The 25567-nt window shown below is 34.9% G+C and overlaps 1 protein-coding gene across 7 annotated transcripts in view; it reads left to right on the top strand.

Moving 5' to 3' along the window:
* Positions 1–5443: 5443 nt before the first annotated feature.
* The window catches only part of PH (polyhomeotic), a 60096-nt gene continuing 39972 nt past the window's right edge, over positions 5444–25567 (top strand). For 4 of the 7 annotated variants that reach the window (XM_062669928.1, XM_062669796.1, XM_062669877.1 and 1 more), the window contains exons 1-5: positions 5468–5741; positions 5978–6014; positions 13858–14530; positions 14704–14958; positions 20157–20249. In XM_062669928.1, coding sequence (XP_062525912.1) covers positions 5723–5741; positions 5978–6014; positions 13858–14530; positions 14704–14958; positions 20157–20249 — 1077 coding nt within the window. In that variant the 5' untranslated portion in view covers positions 5468–5722. Of the gene's footprint in view, positions 5742–5977; positions 6015–12727; positions 13034–13857; positions 14531–14703; positions 14959–20156; positions 20250–25567 lie in introns of those variants that run through there. The other 3 variants (XM_062669831.1, XM_062669893.1, XM_062669982.1) reach the window with 3 other exon arrangements.

The following is a 25567-nucleotide window of genomic DNA, read 5'->3' as shown; positions in this document are numbered from 1 at the left end:
GTGGACATCCACAGTGCGTTTCCAGAGATCTTTTTTGCTACGTACCATCCGGCTATGGAATGAGCTCCCCTCCACGGTGTTTCCCGAGCGCTATGACATGTCCTTTTTCAAACGAGGCTTGTGGAGAGTATTAAGCGGTAGACAGCGGCTTGGCTCTGCCCCTGGCATTGCTGAAGTCCACTCACCATCAGGTGGGCCGTATGCTCGTCTGCCTACAAGGGCAATAAAAAAAAAAAAGAAAAAAAAAGATAAATAAAAAAGCAACACACAAAGTAATGAACGCATTAAATTTAATATTTTCAAATAACCGGAGATGTCTTGTTTCTTGAAATGAATGATTAAGTAAGATTATCTTAAAAACAAGTCGATGATGTGATTTAAATTTATTAATCTGCCAGGAAACTATGTTTGTCCTTTCTTAATTGTTTTTTAGCTGTGACAAGTTCAATGACCGATAGGTCTACACCCACGCCGTCGTTAGACAAAGATACAAAAGGGGGATGTAGTGTAACAGAATGAGATACAAGACATCTGCATGGAACATGGAATGGAACAAAAAGCGCTGGATGTTTAGAATATCAATAAGCAGTATAGTGCATAGTGCCCAGCACAACTTGTATTAAGTATTTAAATTTATTTAAATACATTGCATACGTACTTAAAATACTCACAATTAAACTCTCAAAATTAAATTATGAATTAATTAATTAAAATTTAAATTGTTTTGTAATTCTTTCACATTTCCTGATTAACGATGTATACTTCTTTAACTGCTGATCTGATATAGTACATGCCAAAAATATTACAAGATTTGTTTATGAACGAGTTATATCCTTAACCTACGGTTTATTGACTGACAATGTTTGAGCCATCTCAAGAAGGCAGCAAACCAGTATTGGAGCAAAAAACAACCTATCAGCCACGTTACGAGAATTTATAATACCTATACGAGTATTTTAAGAACACAACAAAAAAAAATTGTTGACGTCAAGCGTTTTATGACGTAATAAATATCAGGTCAAAAGAGAAGATCAGCCAACATTGAGATTCTATTGATAATTATAGTGCATTAGATAAAAATGACTTAGCTTTTAGCCCAGTCATAGATTACAAATATACAACAGCGACGAATACAAAGAATATTTATTTAAAAAAAAATTATTAGGTACATAAGTCTTGGATTAATGTAATTTACACTTAAAATCTCTTTGTATATATGTACATATATAAAACTGAATAGTGTGCTGCCCAATTTTAGAAACATTTTAAGCAGTGTATTAATTTATAGGTAAGAAAATGAGTTTTAAACTAATTCTTTTCTTTGTGTGCGGTGTAATATTGAAGTCTGTAAGAGTTTGGCGTGACAGAAAAAGGTTGAGAGCCACTTTTCTACATAGACACCTCATTTTCTATTGTCTGATTGCCGCGGTAATCGCTTTATAACACAGAGGGGTCGTGCTTTCCATTTGCGACAAGCACAACAACAAAAATCGATTTCTTGTCTACAACTGAATAATATAAATTAAAATGTATTTATCCTCCAACAGATAGGTATAATCCAATACGAAAACTTGGTAAAAGGATCATTTTTACTTGTTATTACGTTAAGAAACTGCTAATCAGTTTCAATTAGGTAGGGTAAAGCCGAGATAGATGCCCCACTTTTTGAAATAGTCATGTAATTTTGAAAATATTAATTTTATACGAATAATTTCCATTAATATAGTTAGCTCAATCCTTTATGTTTAATTAGTATTAATTTTTTTAAACCTATCAAATACAGATTTTGCAGAAACTCGTTTTTCGTAGAACCTTTTTTTGGAGGATAGATGCCTACCTGTATGGATAGTTGCCCCACCAAGAAAATACTGAGTAGGATAGATGCCTGCAGTGCAGGATAGATGCCCTTTATACCGTGTAAACGAAAAAACCAATCCAAATATTAAGAAGTTCTATTCCTAACAGAGCAATTGTCTCCAAGAAACATGGGTCATAATAATAAAAAATATTTTGTATTTTTTAAGTCTTTCAATGTTTATAATTAAAAGATAATTCTCATATCACACAAATGATCATAATTAAATTTTTAAAGCGTTAAGTAAGCGTAAGCTAAACTACAATTTTTTTAGTTTCAACATGCATTATCATATTTTTTTATTAAATTAAATTTTACAAATATTTATTTAACAAAAATATAACTTCTTAATTGTTTATAAAATATTCACATTAAGTGTCAATGTGTACATTGCAAAATCATATTTTTTTAATTAAATTAACACAATAAAGATATCTTTATTATTTTGTCAAATTGAAGTTTAACTGGATAGTGCTTTCAATTTTCGGATTGCGACTTCGTATTTTTATAGTTTTCAAAACATTCAATGCAGATATATTTACATGCGTTTTAGGTTTATCCCTTAGATTTCTTTAGGGGCAAATCTATTGTTTTATTTCCTTTCATTTTATAGTTAAGTGGATTGTCTTCATATTCGCTGCTTGAACTGTAAATCATTTATTATTATTATTTTATTTGTGTTTTATGTTTTCGTGCCATATTTCAGCTATATTCTGAAATGGCAGAGTATAGAGGGATAGATGCCCCTAAAGGCACCTATACCCCAAAAAATCAGGGCAACTATCCTTTTTGATAAGGATAGATACCCAAATTTTTTGTAAATAAATTATAAACATAATAGCATTTATTTACACCTAGATGCAGACTCAATGAACCAATATATTCACGTAGTAAAAAATATAATGGAATTTTACACTTATTATAAAGTTATACCACGCTAAATATTAACCTTTAAATCTTTAACGTGTTCGTGAAATTCCGCGCGGAGAAAATTACATGCACAAGGAAAACACTTCGTCACCACGCGATTCTCAAATGGTATATAAGGTATATGGTGACTGTGGTTCCTACTTCTTCAATAATTTTTTTGTTATGAGTGCGGGAAGTTAGGTTTTTAGAACATGAGGCATCTATCCCGCTGCGGCATCTATCCAGGTTTTACCCTATATTAGATCTAAGCCCCAACATGATCCTCTAGTTAAGTATTGTGTACTTAGTGTGAAAATTTTGTATACCTAAAAATAATCATTTACATGATTTCAGTGTGTTTCAATTTTGCTTTCATTATTTCCTCTTTCCGATAAGTGTCACAAAAAAAATACCAACGACCATATTTTTTTCAGAACCTGGCAACTTTAGAAGTTTTATTTTCGAGTGTTCTAGAGAACCAATTGCTTGAAATAATTTTATCATCTCTGGAGCAAAGTTAATCACTGTCTTAATCCGAAGTGAATTCTGGAGATCATTTTTCCAGTCGAAAATCCGGCTCTGGAATAAAATTTCCTCTTCGACGCTTGCCGAGCGTTATGACAAGTATTTCATAAAAAAATGGAAGTGAGTTCTGAGTGGTAGGAATTGACCGGGCTCACTGATGTTCATGTGCGACTAGAATCACATACCAACATCCTACACTTTACTGCATCGCAAGGCTATAAGAACTTCTTTAAGCAACGCTACAAAATAAACTGTGACGCTAAGAAGACACAACGTAGCAATGCCTATATTTGTGAACGACGGTGACTGAGTGACATTTAGGTATAACCAGGTGAGCTGAAGCTTGCCTCCCTACGATAGCTTAAAACATGTAATGTAGTAGTAGTAAGTAAAATTCACTTAAAAATAGTGAATTCTTGTTAGGTAGATACTTCAATGACAGTAATTTCTATTCGCTTTCAAAAGCATTTAAAAATAGAGGTACATAATATACGACAAGTGGGCCTGTTCGGTTGTTTATAATTCATTCTATCATTTTAAATGAATTTTCGGCGAGTTTAAAAATTAGAGTTCACACCCAATGATCGATACTCAACAATAATCGGGGACATCCATAGACTAAGATTCGTTTTAAATTTTCGGTCGGCTCGGTTCATTCGTTATTTATATTTCGGAAAAACAATCAATTTAGTTTTCTATTATTAGTAAATATTAAAACTTGTCAACGAAGTAGTAAAGAAACAAAAAGAAAACCATAAACAGAGGACAGATTGGTCCTAAGCTGCTCTAAGCTCCATGAATTTTTCACCCGATTTTCTCATAGGGTCGTGATGCCGATTCGGTAGTAGATGCGTTCGCAAAACAACTCACAAAAAAACTCTTTTGTGTTTTATGATAGAAAACTAAGCTATCAATTTACTAACTTTTATAGATGGCAGGCATTAAAAGTTACAAAAGCAAATAAACAAAAAAAAAACGTTCTCGATAGCGTTAAAGTTAACTCAATTTTGTACAGCGCTCCTATCGGCAAACGCAGGCGAACGATCCCATTCCATACAGATATAAGCTAACTTTTACGCTATCGAGAACGTTAAAAAACTCTCACTAAGCACACTTGTCTATGTTACGTTTGCCTATTTGTATACTTGGATTTCATTATATTTCATTAGGACAGTTCGTGGAAGGACCTCTATGCGTATTCATGAAATGAATACTTATTCTGAAATCGTTGCCACTTTCGTTCACACTTCAATCGTAATGTTGCGTTTGCAGAATTTACTACAAAAGTTTCAAATAGTTGAGTAGAGATGGCGCTAAAGCAAATTTTTGCTTATACCATACCCACATACCACCCATATTATACATACCCACATACTTTGCACCTACCCATGATTTGCAAAGAAATAAGTTACGTTACCTATTCATAATAAAACATATTTTCAGAATGATTCAAATGCATCGAAAGATAGCTAAATGGTATTAGGTTTTTAATAGAAATAATGAAAAATATTTCAAACGATTCGATTAACTAAAAAATGGGTACCTACATAATTTAGTTCAATAACAATAATAAAACCTCTTAATACTAGTGCTAGACTTAAGTACTTTGACTTAATGTAATCTAGATTTATCTATTATATATTTGTACAATTTTTGTAGCGCAAATAATTATAAGAAGTTAAACAAACATCATCAGTTTTAATGTTTTTATTTCTTAAGTACCTATTTACCTATGTAAGTAGGTATTTATTTATATCTTAAACTATAAAAATAAATTTACACGACATAAATAAAATAATTGTGAATCTTTCGTGTATAGGTACTAAACATTAATGAGGCTTTTTGTACATGATTAAACTATTAATAAATAGACTACATTAACATAATGTTTATAAATACTCCAACATTATTGTAGCCACACAAAATGATCTGCCTTCAAAGCACGCTCCGTCAGACAGAGAAGGAAGCAATAGAAATAATAATAATAGTGGTTGCTAATTTCGTCCCTCGCGCCCTTCGCGCCGTTCTTGGCAACCAGTTTTGTTTGTAGAACAGCCGTAAAACGGTATGACCAATGAGAGCGCCGGATTCGTAGCAGGCGTTCTATTGGCGACAGATGATAGAGAGCGTTACGGCCGGGGTAGTGCGGGGCATGGGTGCGGCGGCGTGCCGGTAGCTCGCTCAAGTCTAACTACACAGTCGTGTTTCGCCACTCGAAAAGAAGGTTATTGTTACAATGACACGGGCGCCGGACTATCGATAAAGTGTGTTTGTATGTCGTTTTCGTCGATAATAAGTGTTGTGTTTACTTTCACTCGTGCGAATGTTTCGATCCTTACCTTTTTGTTTGTTTTTTATTTCAATCATTGCCGCATGGGACGGCTTTTACGTTTCAGTTAACCTTTTATTTTGAAACGATGGAACGTTGTTCTTATGGTTTTTACACCAAAAGGTATTTTATGTTATTTTTTTACTTTTCGATTGCGATCTGGTGTGGGTGAGTGCGCCGCGTGTGGCTATACATGGCAAGCTAAGGTATTGATTCGTCACCATAGATCAAATAACAACTACAATTAAAAAATATACCCACATTGTAGTACCAACTTTTTTACCATACAAATAAGTTTGTTGACTTTTACTTTGTTGACTCGACAGGTATCACTCTAGATACTGTTTTGAATGTTTAAGGTAAAGACACCCCAAGGACAACAAAATTTAGGGATCGGTTAGTATTATTATTGCAACGCTTCGGGGAAAAGCCGACAATGTGAGGCCCTCGCACCCGAGGGTCGACAGCCGAGGGGAGGGAGGGCACCGCAGTCTGTCTGGCCTGCACACATGCAGAACCGGTTCGCGCTTAACTCCCCTAGTGGGTCTTGTTTGTCTCTTTCTTACTCGTGCCACACGTGTTCGCATGTAACAATCTCCCGCTCTCTTTCGCACGTTTTCATTATTTTTTTGCTTCCCCTTGTGAAATAATGCCAGTCGGATTGTTTTTACCATAGCATCGATTCCTGCATAGGTCGATAGCGTCATTTTACCCACACTTTAAGCCATAGAAGTATTTCTATGATAGGGACAATCAAACCACGAAAAATAACTAGGTACTATTCATTTAATTTCTGTAAAAAAGAAAGAAATAAGCAGTACTTATCTAATAATTAATCATCGAAAGCCATATTTAAATTTATATTTTTGCCTCTTATTTTATATTGTGATAAAGAATCCAAGTTTTACGATACCTATACCAATTAACTAACACATAGGTATCTACAATACTAAAATAAACCAAAATAGTCATCTTTATTTTCTTTTAAAACATTCCTGCGAATTTTTTGGAGAAATCACGTCACGGAATCATGTCACTGCAAATATGAATGTAATAAACCAGGCTTAACATATTTTCTGGATAAGTTTAAAGTTTTAAACAAAAATTTCAACGTTGCAAAAATAAGAATGTGCAAATAACTTTGAATACCTTTGTTTAAATACAAAACAATTACTTAACCTTTGTTTTGTAGACTCAATATAACAATTTCAAAGCTTCCTGAGGTTTGCTACTATAATTAATAAATAATAGTATGTACCTAGTTCAATTTTATGAACATTAATTAATTTCTTTAAAAGCTTTTCATTTACATACAACCTCTTGGATTATTTATTTATTTTTTAGTTAATCGAAAGTTTACTTCTTAGAACCAAATTCTATAATATGGTCATAGTTGGCAGGCTTTCTATTACGAAGGATTTTACTTTCGTTTTCATAGGTATTTATTATCACCCTGAGTACGAGAATTTACTTAAATGTAATAAAAATACTTCTTAGTGTAACAACAGCCGCTTTTTAGGACTTCCGTGTTATTTACTCGAGTCAGGTAAAAAGATCTATATTGTTATATGCAATTTTAGCGGATTATTTTGCTTGAAGACAAAACCTCATATTTAATTAAGTGTAGGTACGTACAGATTGGGGGGAATACAGACTAGAGTTAGAATAGGGACAAAATTCTGGGATGTCACAATACTTTTGTTGAGTTATTAGATTTAACTTTGTTGAACTGAAAATGACTTTTATTTAGTGTATAAGATTAATAAATAGGTTAATTTAGTCATCAAAGTTTTGTAAATCATTAAAGAAATTTAAAAAAAAAATTAGATACCTACCTAAAGTTAGGTACCTACCTAACAACTACATAGTGCCAGCCCTATCGAAAAACTATTGTTCCCATACGTAACCTGATTCACCCCAAAGCCAAGGTGAATCGAATCAAGCTATTTTTTTCATTTTTGGGTATACATATTTTGTAATGTATAATAATGCATCATATATAAAAATTGAAGCCTTCGGATTTTAAATTCCAAAATTTTTAAAACCATTGAAAATATATGTTGGATTTGGAAAGCGTCCCGATTCCGCCAATCTACGGTACCACGTTTTAAAATACGCTTTAAAATATCTATAATAAATTCAACAACCCCGCTTAAACAAATGCAATGATTATTTTGCAAGCTCTAGGTACCTACTACGTAAATACAAGATTAAGGAATCTTATTAAGCAGTAGGATATAAAAATCCGAGATGAATTGAATAAAATAACTAGCTAAATAATAATGAATATTATATCACTTCCGATCGACAATATTAGATGAACGTAGATATTATCTGTACCCGTTGAAAACAAAACGCCTCACATGTTTTCTTGTCCGTCAATAATCAGTAATTCGTATTGATTATGTACATGGTTCATACAGTAAGTCGATATCAAAATATAATTAAGAATTGTAAAGGTAAATTAACATATCTTATACCTTTAAACGAGCAATTCTTGTATATTAATATATATATATAATCTGAATCTCGGAAACGGCTCCAACGATTTTCATAAAATTTAGTATACAGGGGATTTCGGGGGCGATAAATCGATCTAGCTACAATTTATTTTTAGAAAATGATGTTTTCATCGTATTTTCAATAATCAACTCTTCCCGACATCTATTGGCGAATAATAATACTATTCTTTCTTCTTAATTGAGGGCAACTAACCGCTTTAAAGACACAACAAGATGGCGTTATCAAAAAAAAAACCGAGCGTGTTACTTTGCTCTATCGGTGCTCATTGTTTTGAACGCCGTCAGTTTGGTTATTAAATTTCAATACTTTTGATTTTATTAAGTAGACAAATGATATATAAAATATAATTATGTTAAGTTTCAAAAGTTACATTGTAACTAGGTATGTTTGTAATCGTAATAAATCATACGTCATGGCTGTATTCGAAATCAGTGCTGCCACTACTTGAGGCGTAACACAAAATGTTGCCATTTTATTATTTTTCAATAATTAATGTTTATTGTCATGAGGGTAACTGTTTCCAAAAACAAAAAGGTATTATGGTTTTGGTTGATCATAAACGGAAAACAACATTTAATTTGTTGAGATAAACCTATATTTCACCTATACCATTAGTGCGCCTTATTTCAAGCTGAAGAACCACCTGAGATCAAGTGTACCTAATATAGAAACCTCAATGTAAAAACCGTCACTAACTACGAAATATAAAGTAGAAATCACAATGGTTTACTTATAACAGGTGTCACACCTTACAAACTGGAATAAATTTTAACTTCGCAGCAGAAATAGGCAAGATTGAAAATTGACAAATGTTCACGATTGACTTCCACGGTGAAGGAATAACATCGTGTAGTAAAAATCAAACCCGCAAAATTATAATTTGCGTAATTAGTGGTGGCAGAACCTCTTGAGTTGGCACTGGTAGGTACCAGCACCCTGCCTATTTCTGCAGTGAAACAGTAATGCGTTTCGGTTTGAAGAGTGGGGCAGTCGTTGTAACTATACTGAAACCAAAAACTTATATCTCAAGGTGGGTAGCGCATTTACGTTGTAGATGTCTATGGGCTCCAGTAACCACTTAACACCAGGCGGGCTGTGAGCTCATCCACCCATCTATGCAATAAAAAAAAGATTGTCGTATCAAATAGGCTGTGCGAAAAGCACAAAATATATTTAAAAAAATGCTTAGTACAATTTGATATTCTTAATTTTCCTATTTCGGTGAAGATAGTGTATTCACCGTAATCTAGACAAAATAATATTAATATTGATTAATTCTACATTTTTACTCTGCTCAACAATATTTTCTTTGTCTCCCACATAGCGACCTCCTCAACATTAAAATTACTTTGAGTCACTTTTGGTAATATTGGTTTTGGTTATGGTGCAACGTTGACAACACTACTTTCTCTCTACACTTCCTTAGACAAATTTTAAACATTAATGACTCATTTTTGTCATCCTGTAGCATAGATAATACATTGTCCTTTAGAAGATTAAACGAAATTCAGTTAAATTTAGAATGTGTACTTGGAAGTGAATTGCTCGCCTTTCATCATCAGCCTGCGGGAGTCCACTGCTGGACATAGGCCTCGCTTTGGATGCATCGAATTATTTTGAGCAGATCATCAAAAGTGGTTGTTGGTGGACTCTGCTCTCGGAACACAAGGTTCGACACTCTTTACCACAATTTTTATCTTGCATAACATCAACGGCATACTGATGGCATAAGAAATACATAATAAACTTACATTAGGTATTCTTTCATATTATGAAAATAGAGCCGATCAAAACTTGTGTGCATAGTGGATAGCTCTCGGGGATCGTTATCCGAAAGGCATAAATACAGCTTAATGCAATTCAAACTCACAAAGGAGGCACCACCTTCGCTGCCAAAAAACCATTTGTCTTGGCACCGCAATTTGAAGAAGTATCTCTGAAACTTTCTGTATTTTTGGGGTCGACATTTCGAGTAGTGTTGAATACTGGAGTCACATGAAAGGTAAAGCCATGTTGTCATCTAAAATGTTGAGAGTCCTCAATTGACCGAAGCAATACTTCCTGTACGGACGAAAACTTGTGCTTAATAAAGAAGAAGTCTGACCTCGCGTGAAGTACTACTTCTGGTACAGGACTGAAGCTCCAAAACATTAGCTACTATCTTTTGCCTCCTATAATACCTAAAGAGGATGCTTGAGATTTTCGATTATATTTATAAAAAATATCTTTAGTATTGCTTACATTTGTGAACGACGGGACGGAGCTACATTTAGAATTGCCTAACTTCCTTAAATGTCATAAAAATTAGATTTAGCTAGGTAGGCAGTGACTTTATTGTACCTTTTACATTAATGATTTCCATGAGCGAAAGTGGATCAACATTAGGTTGGTAATAGGGTGTGCCTAACTTCGAAGAATTTAATAGAAAGTAGCTTGTCTGAAGTGTACGAAGAAGCGCAATCTTATTTTTCTGATTATGTGAACTTGCGTATACAATTGGACCAGTTTGTTCATCTAAAAAGTAGATTATAAATTAAAGGCTGACCGGTGTACCGAGTGATGCGACTGTACATATGCAGGCAGGTAGCAAAAAAGTAAATACGTAATTAAAACGTGCTCATAAAGGACATCCACAGTAACATAGTTAGTAGAGTAAAACTATACCGGCCAAAATTTATAAAACATTTGTTCAAATTAAATTTTTGGTGGAATTAGGAAGTACTAGGAACTTGTACAGGTAAATTCCTGTTTTAGGCCTATTACTGCTGTGAAGCGTCCATTTGTTCCGGCTTAAAAGGTAGAACTGTCGCTATACAGTACGCATTCATTCAATGGCGATTAGGTTGTTAATACTTAACACCGTGTTAGCCTTGAATTTGCCGCCCATTTGCAGTAAAAAACTTAATGCTTATTAGTTAGGAAAATTTATGAAACTCTAGACCACGAAACCAGTTCTTTATAGACTCCCTCATCTTAAATTTTTGTTTGAGTAACTCATATCCCGGGCAAAGAGAACATAGCCCACACAACCAAAGCTTTTGTAAAGAAGGCCGACTCCATTTAAATAGTATGAAAAGTTAGATATAAGTGATGATTTTTATTAAAAAGAAATTGATTATGAAATGAAAATAAAATAAATACGATGAGACAACGCCATAGAAACCAGAGAAGTCCTGTCCAGAGATTTTAATTTACCTAATTGTGCACTTTTACAGAGGTCTATGCCATAGTTAAATCAGCAAAAACATTAGATTAAGAAACTAATAAATTTTTATAGATGGCTGTACATATTATTCGCTAAAAATACCATCCTGAATAGGTAGTTACTATGGCTTTTTTTTTATTGCCTTTGTAGGCAGACGAGCATACGGCCCACCTGATGGTGAGTGGTTACCGTCGCCCATGGACTTCAGTAATGCCAGGGGCAGAGCCAAGCCGCTGCCTACCGCAAACTAGGGGCTAATAACACTCGGGGACGAAATATGTAAAGTAGATTTGTTAGCATACATTTTCGTTTCATGAGTTTATGATGTTGTTCAAAGTACTGCTTCTCTTTCGTTGAATGTTGAAGTCGCCGTGGCCTAAAGGATAAGACGTCCGGCGCATTCGTGTTGAGCAATGCACCGGTGTTCGAATCTCAGGCGGGCACCAATTTTTCTAATGAAATACGTACTCGACAAATGTTCCCGATTGACTTCCGCGGTGAAGGAATAGCATCGTGTAATAAAAATGAAACCCGCAAAATTATAATTTGCGTAATTACTGGTGGTAGGACCTCTTGTGAGTCCGCGCGGGTGGGTACCACCATCCTGCCTATTTCTACCGTGAACCAGTAATGCGTTTCGGTTTGAACGGTGGGGCAGCCGTTGTAAATATAGGTACTTGAGACCTTAGAACTTATATCTCAAGGTGGGTGGCACTTTTACGTAGTGGATGTCTATGGGCTCCAGTAACCACTTAACCAGGTGGGCTGTGAGGTCGTCCACCCATCTAAACAATAAAAATAAAATAAAAACTTTTTGCGTCTTTTGCCCATCGTTTATGATGAAATTTAATTCATCAATAATTATTTATAAATATGCTTTTACAATTATTTTATTCTACGGAAGATAAAACACAACATTTTATAGTAATCAAAATGTAATTTAAGAAAGAAAGCATCTGTTATGTTGAAAGCACCCGTGGCTTAATAGGTAAGTTACCCGATGTGCTCGTAGCTATACAAGTATTCCGTGGTTCGAATCCAGAGGCATATAACAATTTTCATAACTTAACACCTACTTACTTAATATGCAATCATCTTGCCTCCGGACGGTCATTACTACTATTTAATTTTAATGTCAACTTTATGTCTCATGACTTTCAAAACCATCGAACACCACGTGTCGCGTGAATGGAATTGCACATTTACGAACAAACAAAGGACTTTTAATTAATACTCAATAGGTAACCAGTTCCAATTACACGCAGATAACATCCTATTCTATTACAGAATAATAAATAAATTAAACTTTAGTACTACTATAATTGAAAACCTAAATTTATAGTAAAATAAAGTTTATTCGGAGATGTCAAAATTCGTATAGATGTTTACAGTCTGGTAACACTGTATATTTGTATAACACTGTTTCATAAAACATTGCTCACAACATTAATTATTATTCAGTTAAGTCGTGATTGTTAGGCAGTTCAGATACCGCTGTGTCAAATATGAAACGACATGGAATATAAATATAGATTATTAAAGATAATTATTAATAGATTGTTTTAAATAAAAACGGAGTGTAAAAATGGACTATTAATACATAATTGTAACTAAATAACTATGTGTTTATTTTTAAATTAAATGTATATTATTTAGTGCTGTTACAACCGCTTCAAACTTTTAACAGGTAAATCATAATGTAGGAACATTAACCTAAAAAATTTCAACTGCAAATAATTCATATTTAATCCAATAATTATGGCAATGCTGAGATTACCTTACCTACTTACATAATATGTTCATATATATGTTCTATTTTCTTCTATATTCTATTTTAATAATAAAAAGATAGCCTGTTAATATAGCCAAAAATAATAGAAACTTTATTGAGAGAAAAATTGCGAGGTTTTTTTATCACAATTTACAACAATTTTACTAGACGTAAAACATCCATCTTACGTGAGTTTGCTTTGTTTAAAATAGGCAAATCTCCGATATTTACTTTACATAAAATAACTTATAAATTTCGAATTTATTTAAACAATAATATAAAGTGTCTTGACCATTCTGTTAATAAAACTGTATTATTAATAATATAAAATAAAAAAGTAAAGTTGCTTTGCTGAAAACTGGTGGTGGAGGCTTGCTATCAATGCTTATCATTCTGACCACATTCTGTTTATCTAAATTTTAGTTCGCTTCCAAAAATATTCTGATAAAAATTGACCTCTTGAGATGTGAGAATGATAATCAAACATCTTCAAGAGCATAAAATGTTCTTCTGAATGTTGAATGCATTTATTTATCAAAACGGTATGCTCAACTCGCTCATGGACTAACATGATTTTCCATTATTCTTATCATTTTGTTTTTGTTCTTTTTAATTAACCCAATGCATTGTTTTAATTATATTTTTGTCATCACTTTAATAAATTAATTTCATTCATTATTCCATTAATATTATGTTATATTGGCTAACTTAATTCATCCTAACCGGATTAAATCTTTCAGGTCTGAAATCTTAGACAACACGCAAAAAAAGAAAGAACAAGATAAAGAATCCCAGAATTCAAATTACCAACAGCAAATTGTTAAATCAAATGATAAGTCATTACACAGTACAGAACTCCACAATGTTAACGTACCTGTAACTCAGCATGTACCAGCACAACAGTTATTGTCTCCGACACACAGCTCAAATCAGTCTGTGCAATCCAAAGAGGACCAAAAAGATAAAACAATAAAGGTTGCTAATTCAACTACAATAACCTTGATAGAGAACAGTACCTTGAATGGTGATAAAGACAAGGACAGTAATTATCATAAAAACTACTTTACTCTTGAACCCAAAGTGCATGACAAGAAAGATGAGTGTAATAAAAACAGTATTACTATAACTAAGACTGTGCCAAAACAATCTCCAGGGGGTAATAGTCAATTTGATAAATCTAAAACTCAAATAAAACCCACAAAGAGACCATTACAGTGTTTGGAAACACTAGCTGAAAAGGCAGGTATAACTTTTGAAGATAAATATGAAGCAGCAAATACTTTGTTGGCTTTAGACAAACAGAATCTAAACAGAAAACCTGAATTAAAGCAGCCAAAATCTGAACCGGATAATCACAATCAACAAGAAGAATACAGATACCGGAATCAGAAAGAAGAAGATGATAAATTACAGGTTTGTCAATTGTTTCTGTAGTATATTTTGTATATTATTAATTAAATATAATTTTCTTTTTTCTTTAAAATATAATAATAATCATATTAATTATTATTCTTTATCATATTATAAAAATGATTTAATGTTTAACAGGAAAATTAATAATTTTGATAAAATTTTAATGAGAGCAGATCCAGCAGCAGATAATACAACAACAACAACAGCAGCAACAACAACAACAACAACAACAACAGCAGCAGCAACAACAACAACAGCAACAACAACAACAACAGCAGCAGCAGCAGCAACTGCAACAGTTGCAGCAACAGCAACTGCAACAGTTGCAACATCAGCAACTGCAGCAATTACAACAACAAGCTCTACAAAGACAACACCAACAAGCTATACAACAGCATTTAAAAAATCAACAAGATCAGCAGGAATTGGTGAGTTTTAGAAATCTATTTAAGCTAAAATTATTATAGATAGTTAAAAATGAAGAGGTTCACAGGAGAAAAATGGTACATATATAGCCTGAATTGCGAATTGCGTGATTACAGTGATATTGGCCAAGATACATGACTTGTAGAACAGATGGGGCCAAAAAGCTCTTTGTTGGTGACTGCTGATAATGCAGAAATAGTCAATGTGGTGGGCTTTTTTTTTTGTCGCGAATCAGGTTCGCTGGATATAGATCAAGTAGTGGATTTTTTTCTTAATCCTCCGCTGTGGAACATCTGGTATTAATAATGCTGAGAAGCGCTCTTTTTCCCGAACTCCACATGATTGGATATTGAGACGGGATGCTGGTCGTGGCTCTCGAAAGATTTCGATAAATCTCCCTATCTTGTTACGGCTGGAGTGACACTCGGTAATCCTAGTAGGTTTGTAGACCTCTGATAGCGCCACCGGTCGATACTTACATCACTGTTAAATGTATCCGCAAGGGGAGCTCCCGCTTGGGACCAGCCCTAACGTAAGAATGGTGAAGATGCTACAGCGGCCACTGCGAGCCTTCGCGGTCAGAACAGTGTTGGAGATTATCGGACCATGTCCTTTGAGTCAGCACACCACTAGGCGAGTACACCGCCCTGGATCCTGTTAGCGGATTCACTCCAATGCTGATTAAGATTCGAGGACTTATCACCTCAACGCTAGTACGGGTGTTGACTCACCACGGTTGCAGTGCTGAGCAACGTGGCAGGGGTGCTCGATCTGCAGCTAACCAATCTTATAGAGGTAGGCGGCGTGACGGCAGAGAGATCTCTCTCTATCGTCATCAAGCCGGGAGCTGGATTAGTGATCTCGCACGAATCCTGCTTTCCTAAGTCTATGCTGCTTAAATATATGCTGGAATTCAATAAGCTTAAGTTCGAAATACCTATGAAATGTTATTCTACGCATATTTTTTGAATTTTCGATTCAACGTTCTGACCACATGCGACAATGATTATTTTTTTTTATCTATTAGCAATTTCGCCCTACTACTACTATTTCCCCATATTATTATCTCCAATCCCAGGCCTTCAAATTGCAATGCGGGTTGATGTTGTATACGTGCCAACCTCGCATAAGAATATAGACAAGATAATTTATCTTAGTACTATAATCGCTAGTACTGAGTTAATATAGAAAACAAAAAATAACAATAAAAAAAAAATTAGTTAGAAGAAAAAACCATCATTAAAAACAAGCGTACCAACAAAACAGTCGTGGTATTTTTGTACGTAACTGGCGTATACTGGCGATAGGGCGAGCTGCGTTCACTTGAGTGGCCACTACGGTCCAGGCTGTTTCCGCTGCCAACTCATACGGAGGTCCGGTTTGAAAGGAAAGACCCGTACCGACTGCATGTCGCGTGGCGTCAGCATTTAAATGTAATAAAGTCCATTTACATTCACATTAGGTAAAGGTACGACCTACGATATCACTTCATGTTTTGGCACCTCGCATGAATACTTTTTTTTATGTTAATGCAAAGACGATGCAACTATATAGTCGTATTTAGTGCCCACACGTTTGTTAGACCAGTCATTCATAATGTATTGTACTAAGCGTTCCTCAGCGCATGTACACATTCCTAGTGTGTAGCCAATAGTACCTAATCAAAGGCGATCAGATTTGTCATAAAGTTGACAGTTTAATATAATAATAGTTGATTTAAATTGTGCATACTGTCTTTGACATTTATATAGGAGTACATAATATATTAATCCTGGATGGTTGCATATAGTGCAAGAGGTGGATGAGGATAGCCGAAGACCGAACTCAGTAGTGTAGTTTGGTAGAGGCCTATGTCCAGCAGTAAACGACTCTGGGCTGATGATGATGGTGATATAGTGTAAAATGTAGTCAGTCACTAACAAACTAGAGTTTTCGTTGCTTAGAAAAAAATGTCCCTTGCTTATTTTTAAATTCGATCTCCCCCATGTGCGTTTTTTGTCGATATTGCGCTCATGTTCTTTGTGTTACACGGGTATTTCATACTCATGGGGTAGCCCTAGGAGTAACGCATACAAACCGTTACGTAGTCAGTGATTTCAATCGAGCCACGCATCGCCATAGTAACAACTATGGTTTCTTTTTTTTTAGTGAGATTCACTTTTAATTAAAGTAAATGTAAGGTAATAAAAACATTGAGTTTAGTAAGTACACAATTCGCCTGCAATCTGTGTGCCTGATGCGAGTTTTTTAACGTTTTCGATAGCGTAAAAGTTACCTACCTGAAATTTGTATGCTCTTGGAACAGTGCCCCTAGCGGCAAACATAGGCAAACTTTTCATCTCCATACAAATTTGATTTAACTTTTACGCTAACGAGAACGTTAAAAACTCGCACTACTCGCACACTGATGTACTTTGGCATTATTATGAAGTAACCTCAGAAGTGCCGAACATTACGGTACAAAATTTCAACTGGAATCGGATAAACGGCGCACGATTACATAAAACACGAGCGCCCAAACAAAACCACTGACAATTAGTAATTTTATAAAAGTAATTAGATTTCTGTTTGTTTAGTAACAGTGACGTAAAGCTGTTTTAAGAAAGCTTCTTTGTTGCCCTGTTAGCAACAGCGGCATCTGTAATTATTGATTGGCGAAAGGAAAGCGCGCAAGTTCGGGTGTGTTTGTTGGAATTAATTAATGTTCTTTGGACAATGGCGTAACGGATTAGAAACTCTTAAAATGCCTTATTAATAAACTTCGCTGACCATTTAAAACGAAAGACCTGATGCTTTCGTGTACTATGAAAGTTAACGCATGACTTTTTCGCGGTAGAATCAGACAGAGTGGTAGTGAACTTAATACACCATAAAGCCAGTTATCTTCTTCATTTGTGACAGGTAAACCACGAAGATATGAGTCTAGAATTAAAACCAATTTACGGCTTAATTTCGAATTTACGAACACTGTTTTGTAATATCCGACATTTGGAACACTACAGTTTTCGTAATCAGGTGTTGTTAATCAATATTTTATTATTTAACTATCATCTAATATATTGTTATTATCATTATCCTCTATGTACAACTAACTAACTAGCATGAGTAGTATTTTATAGAAACTAGATAAAATAGACATTATAACTTTAGATAAGTTCCAAATATCTTCTCATAAATCTAACGTTTCCTTTAGAGTGTTTGTATTTTGTCAATCGTATAAAATCTTTGACGCCCAATGTCTAGAGAATATTGTAAATGACGTATCAAAGCTATTATCGTTTTCAACGAACGTAAACATTGTAAAAATAGGTATATACCTACAAAATATAGAAATATATACGTATCATAATACTAAATTCAAACCGGGCTTACAAAGTTATGCAAAATTCCCACAAACAATAATAATCAAAGACAAAATATATGTTCGTTATTATTTTAATTCTCGACCGTATATAAACGCAGACTAGATTCGAATTTTACGATGATAACGTATATAAGTAAAACCCGTAGGCCGCGCATTCTTCAATGTTGCCAACGGTCGTTTAGATTTACCGCACTAAACAACCAGTTTCCTAACTGCTTCGGTATATAGCGCATCGTTATTTTACTTTATAATTTCTGAGCAACGAACCGATTGAATCGAAGTTTATGTTGGATCTAAGTTTGTTTCTACCTGCGGATGGTGTTAAGCGTCGGCCGGAGCTCATGGACATCGCAGTGTCAATTTTCTCAACCCGCGTTCTGATCTCTATTGAACTAACTGACACTTAATTATGTCATTATATCGAAATATTGCTAGCTTCATTAATATCAACCACAGGATAATCAGTGTTTATACTCAGCAGCCACGAGAGACAAAAATAACTTACTTATATCTCCAGGCAAATAAACTGACTCTTTTATTACCAAATATTATTTAATTTTAAATGCACGGCGTGAAGACGATGTTGAATAGTGTTGTTCAGTTTCCATTCGCAGTGTCTTTCCAAGGGACACAACATCATCAGTTATTGCTTTTAAAATATATATTTCACTCAAACAGACAGTGACGTAATTACGAATACACTCTAACTCGTTAAAACCAATCGTAAACAGTAAGTACGAGATGGAGGTTCATAATGTAATATCGAACTTCTTTCAAGATTTCTGACACTGCAGCCATATCTATAAAATGTCATTTTTATGCTTGCAGTACGTGTTGTAGCGTTGTGATGTGGAAATTACTGTCGATGTGTCGATCAATTAAACCCTCCAGTCTATTTATTAATTGGAGGAAAGAGGGAGGAGGGGGAATCATAAGCTGAAACAAAAAAAATATTCCATAATTTATCCACGAACACTATCAGAAATTTCAGACAGATTCCAAAACTTCTATTCGCGGACTAACTTCATTATTTATACATACATAGCACTACATAGAATAAAACAAAGTCGCTTTCTCTGTCCCTATATCCCTACGTATGCTTAAATCTTTAAAACTACGCAACGGATTTTGATGCGGTTTTTTTTAATAGATAGAGTGATTGAAGACGAAGGTTTATATGTATAATAACATCCATTAAATAGTGGAGAAATCAATAATAAATTACAGTTTCCGAAGCGAAGCGAACACGGGTCGCTAGTATATATATATAAAGCTTAGAGTAGTTACCGATTACTGTTTGCAGCATACGATATATAGCACAGGTGGTCCTGCTCTTTGCGCGACCCTTTCGGTAGATTTTACTGAACTAACGCGGCTCTCACACCTTGCCAGCACCGCACCCCTAACCGTGTATACGGTTACGCCAATGTCGCACCTCTCGCTCTCCCAACAGAGCTCAAATTACTTATAGGGTATGATTGAAGCTTAACTTAAACCAAACCGCACTAAAGCGTAGGAAACAATATTGTTGTACAACGATGCCTCGTAATTAAGAAATTTTAGGCTCTAAACGACTCTGCAGCTGCTATATTTTTTTACGTATACTAAGTCTATGTAAAGTGAATTGTAAGTAATATAACAGCATCAACGTTTGTGATCGTGAACTATTAAAAAATAAATTAAACTAATGTTACTTAATATAAGAATTTAATTCATTTGATGACGAGATTATACTAACTTAAAATATTTTGATCAGTATTTATTAAGTTAATATTCAAAAGTTACCGTGTCTCGTGCTGTAATGATTCCGGACGTTACCCCTAAATTTGCTAATAGTTACAGAAGCAGTATCAACAACAGTCTCAACAACAGAAACAAGAATTACTGCAAATAACTCAACAATCGGAACATCAACAGAAATTCTTGCAGGTACAATGTTACGTGAATTTTACTAATAACATCCATTAAAATTACTAACATTGTTCAACGTTTTTATAACTAGATCCGATATCTTCGAAGACATGTAAAATAAAGCATGCGATCGTTCTAAATAAATAATCGCTACGATTTGTACATTTACAAACGTATTCAGATTGTTGGCACGATTATTAATCATCATTAGATCCATTATTTAACCCACTAAATCATTTTAACACTAACTGCATTTAATTCAAAGCTCAATTAATATGTCGTTCCCGATCTGTCCATGTAATTCAATTTTCGTAAAGAAATTTCTCACCTGTATACACGTTGTAAATTGTATATAATATTAAAACGAAAACAGTCTTTATTGAGACGGTTGAATACGGGTGTTTCCTTTTTTTATTTTATTACATTCCGCACATCGCAGTAAAAGCAACGATCGCATTTTATTTATTTCGATACCTTACAAATGTTACCGAATGATTTGCAGAACTTCAAACGAAGGTAACGCCATCAAACCAATTACTTACTGTAAATACGCGGCTACAAATACTTTGTCAAAGACGAATCCTTTTTAAGTATTTTGTCAAACCCATTGAATACATCTGAGTCAGTGAGCGAGCTGTACTCGTTTAATGCGATATTTGTGATGTTCGGTGATTATTACAATATATGATCGATAAATATAAATCTACAGTGTTTTTTACGGATGTTCCGTTATAACTACTAAACCATTCATCCGATTGACTTGAAACTTGGTATCCATGTAGAAAATATATGTACTTAATGGATAGGCTAATATTTTAATGAGTGTTGGACTCCCTAATAATAATGACAATAAATAATAATGCTAATTTTTAATGCTCAGCGAAGCGGACGATTATGGCTAGTACCATATAAGTTTAAAACATGATCGGTTTATGCAAGATCTCTAAAAACGACCTGTTGTATTATTTACTTTCGTTTGTATTTCAAAGATTCGTTTGTCTTTAGTTTTCGGAAGCTAGTCCTTTGCACTTGCGGTACCTACCTACTAACCTAAAATTTGTTCACGAGGGGTCACGGTTGACAGTAAGCATGCATCGACGTAATTAATGCAAAGGTGACGGACGACGGTTAAGATAAAACGATTCCGTTAGCTAAATAAACCTATGAATTCAAATACGGGCCTTCATTGAACTTTTTTTTTTACAAAAACTTTTATGTAATATGAAACTTGAAAAAAAATCAGAAGAAAATCTTCTCATTCCAAATATAGTGTCCACGACGAAAGTCTGACCAGTGTGTACTGCCAGTGAGACATTCAGACGCTAACAATGGGCCTTATCAGAAGGCACAAAGCTACTCAAAGAGCAATGGTGAGGACTATTCTCGTGAGGTTTCCTGCGAAATCGAATCAGTAATGAGGAGAGTTGCAATAGAACCAAGGTGACTGACATATCCCGATGGATGTTAAGGTTGCAGAGGCAATGTGAAAAGCACTTTGCTCGTAGAATAGATGGCCGCTGGAGCCGAAAACGTCTCGAGTGGCGACCCGCGGTGTAGGTAGACTAGGCCCACGAGGTGGACGGAAGACCGACAAGAAGGTCGCGACAATCCGCTGGATGCAGGCTGCGAAGGACCGGTTATTGGGAGGCCTGTGTCCAACAGCAGGGGTCTAGCTAGTTCGGGTACCAGCTAAGGCGGGACTTTCGGCGCGCACTGCGGTACCGTAAGTTTCGTGTGGTCGGTGTGGTGGAGCTGGATGGGGTTTTGGGGGAGGTGAAGGACCTCGGTCCTTCTCTTCTCCCCTTCTTCCTCTCAGAGAAGCCCGACATAGCCCGGTCCGTTACCCCCCTCGACCGGGTATCCGTAAATAGATTCCCCAGCGTTAAAAAAAAAGATGTCTATGAGCTGAAAAAAATACACACACGCTTTATATCCGTTCAGATGTAACTAAAGAAACCTTTAGACAAGCTTAATGGGTTTGTGTTAAATAATAAAATAAACTGCATGTTCATGATCCAATTGTACAATATTAATTGCTACTTCAGTAATAACTTGCACCAAAAAACTGTTTCTGATTTAATTTTGCGAAAAAAATAATAATACATATATCCTTTACATAACTTTGCTCGATTGATCAGATACAAGATATATCCGTAGGTATCTATTAAATCTGTTTCAATTATTCAAAATTATTACGAATAAATGACCTTTGCTTAATGCACACAAACCGTATAATTATAGATAGAGCTATTAACTACAGGTCTACCGCCTAACTAATACTACCCCTTAGGTAAAGTGAATCGAGGAAGGGGCTTAGAACCGGACACATGATATTTGCAACATAAAACGCGTGCTTCGATTAAGAATTATTAACTCAGAATTAAAACTGACATTGTATTGAAACATGAAGAGTCACGGTGTGTTTTCGTATAATTATACTGTAGGACACATTCACTTTACTTTCACCGTACCTACTTTTTACATTTACATTAAGAATGAAAAGTTATGATTAGAAAAAACTGTGGATAAATTGAAAATATTAGAAATTTTACAATGAACGTTGCTCAATGTTATTTAAGGCGCTTTCTATTGTTAAAACAAAAAGTGATGTTGCAGAATATCTGCAATTGTTACACTTCAATAGTCGTTAATTTCGCAACCCACACTCTTTGAGGAATCCTAGTTATACCTCAATATTAAGGCGTTCAAATTTTAACTTCGTTTAATCTGTAAAAAATAATAGATTTTACGTAACGTGTTTAATTCTAATATAATGCTACCACTCTCCTCTAAGTCGTTTCGGCCATGGCGACCACTTCAAGCTCCGTTTCTAATTGTCACGGTATGCTCGTGTGTGGATAACATAACCGATCTTATTCCTAAAGGTTCGTACACATTGCGGACAGGTTATGATAGTTGTAAGAGATAACACAAGGCGGGCGTGCTTTCAGTTCATTGCGTCGAGCATCTGTTTCAGAGCAGCTTTTCTAATATGCTTTAACCCTTTGACTGCCGCGTAGGTCACCGGTGCCCTACGTGGCGCACTGAAGTAATTGTGTCGATTTCTCCTTTCGATCTTCATACTAAGGCGGCGCTAGAATATCTAGTATAAACGCTAGGAAAAGATGAATCCAAAGATACTAAACATGAATCTATTTCTAGGAGATCTAAAAGACTACAATATATATACGAGTACATAACATAACAAATGAAAGCAAAGCTTGGCAATCCAGGCGAGTAGTAACAGAAGTGGACATAATTACTTCAGTGCGCCACGTAGGGCACCGGTGACCTACACGAGAGTTAAAGGGTTAAATCTCTTTTTTTTTTTTTTATTGCTTAGATGTGTGGACGAGCTCACAGCCTACCTGGTGTTAAGTGGTTACTGGAGTCCATAGACATCTACAACGTAAATGCGCCACCCACCTTGAGATATAAGTTCTAAGGTCTCAGTATAGTTACAACGGCTGATGTTAGTATTCCTCGCTTAGGTCATTTAGTATATGCATTGCCATTCTGTTTCAGATATAATTGAAAGGATGAAAAGAAGGTACCTACTCGCGCTTACAACACAATTAAACCCGCGTTTTAATGATGAATTCAGTTCATTTAGTTAGAAGAAACAAACTTCTTCCTTAAAGTAATACCTAATTGAGGGAAACAGAGACCTAACAGTCTATTACTTCGTGAGCGTCGGAAAATACACTGGGTGCTAGAAAACCGATAGTACTAATGATGAACCATATTTGATGATGGGACGGAAAAAAAACCGATACATATTTAAAAAAAAAACCATAGTTTTAAAACGTTTTATTAGCATTATTTACTTTCCATCATGTTAGTACAGATAAATGAAACGATAGTTTCATAAAAAATACATAACTTTACTTTTAAAAAAATCAGCAATGAATATTTTTTTTTCGTCCCGTCATCAAAGGTGTCATTAGTACTATCGTCTGTCTTCGTTTTCGGAAGCTGTCTCCTAACACCCAGTATAGGTAAAATATATTACATATATGTATATATGGCGATTGCATGCAGCAGAGATGCGAATGTTGCGATGGATGTATGGAGTAACAAGAATACGGAATGAATGTGTTAGAGGAAGTCTGAAAATGGCACCTGTGACAGAGAAACTGAGAAGTGCACGTTTGGGATAGTATGGACATGTGATGAGGCGAAATGAAAGTTGGTAAGAAAGTGTTAACTTTGAATGTGAAAGGATATAGAGGAAGAGGTTGACCTAAGAAGAAATGGATGGATTGCGTAAAAGACGATATGGGTAAAAAGGGAGTGAGCGAAGAAATCGTAGGTATATGATAGAAGAGTATGGAAGGAGAAAACATGCTGCGCCGACCACAGGTGACTGGGAGAAGGGCAGGAGAATGATGATGATGATGATGGGTATAAATAGATAGATCATCGTTGATGTAATGGAACATACCTAGACCTAGATTCGGTCTATTCTACATTGTTATCTATCTAAAATTAGCTATGTCTATAAAGTGTGTTGTTCTTTTTATTAAAAAAAAGGAGCTCAATGTAGATTCGGCATTAAATTAATAAAAGAAATTAACAGAAATATTAAAATAATGTTGAAAAGGAACGGAGCCAGCGATTTCTTTCAATTATTCGTTTATTTAAAAAATTCTATAAATTACAGTATTGTTGATAAACAAAAAAATTTACAAACCAAGAATGAAGTTTCTCGCAGACCTTAAAACTGACAAGTCATCTGTAAATCCATTCAAGTATTGTCATGAGAATATGGGCCTCTCTAAAGAGTGATTGTTATAATGGTTTTTTAATATTTCTTTATATAACTTGTAGGCTTAATGTCGGCCATTACAACACCGGGACCCATACGATACAAACAAAAGTCTGCCACCATTAAATTTGCCTTTATTGTGTTTTGAAAGAATTCGCAAAAAATTTCAATACACAATAAATAATTTCAATGTTCATTTTCGTAAAAATACTCGTTGCAGCACCAATTTATTTACTGATTTTTATGGACATCATTCTACTGTATGGTTAGAAGAAGGGGACATTGTTTGTTTGTCTATATATGAGGATATAATTGTGATTTCGAACGTAAGTTTCAATGCGGGTACCATTACGGCTCACCAGACTGAAAGTAGGCCTACTGAGTTTCCCGCTAGATCTTCTCATTTAGTGGCGATTCCGATCCGGTGGTAGATTCTGCTAAGCACTGGTCTTGATAGGGCCAATGTTAGCAAATTCACTCAGGTTGAGCCCGTGAGCTCACCTACCCGTCCGGGCGTAGCTGGAATAGCCTCTTAGGTTACCAGCGAATAGGTAGGGAAAAAGAACGA

The sequence above is a fragment of the Bombyx mori genome, chromosome 1 (assembly GCF_030269925.1).
Source record: "Bombyx mori chromosome 1, ASM3026992v2".
Classification (NCBI taxonomy): domain Eukaryota; kingdom Metazoa; phylum Arthropoda; class Insecta; order Lepidoptera; family Bombycidae; genus Bombyx; species Bombyx mori.
Note: the sequence above shows the minus strand (reverse complement) of the source record. Positions and strands in the feature narration are given on the sequence as shown.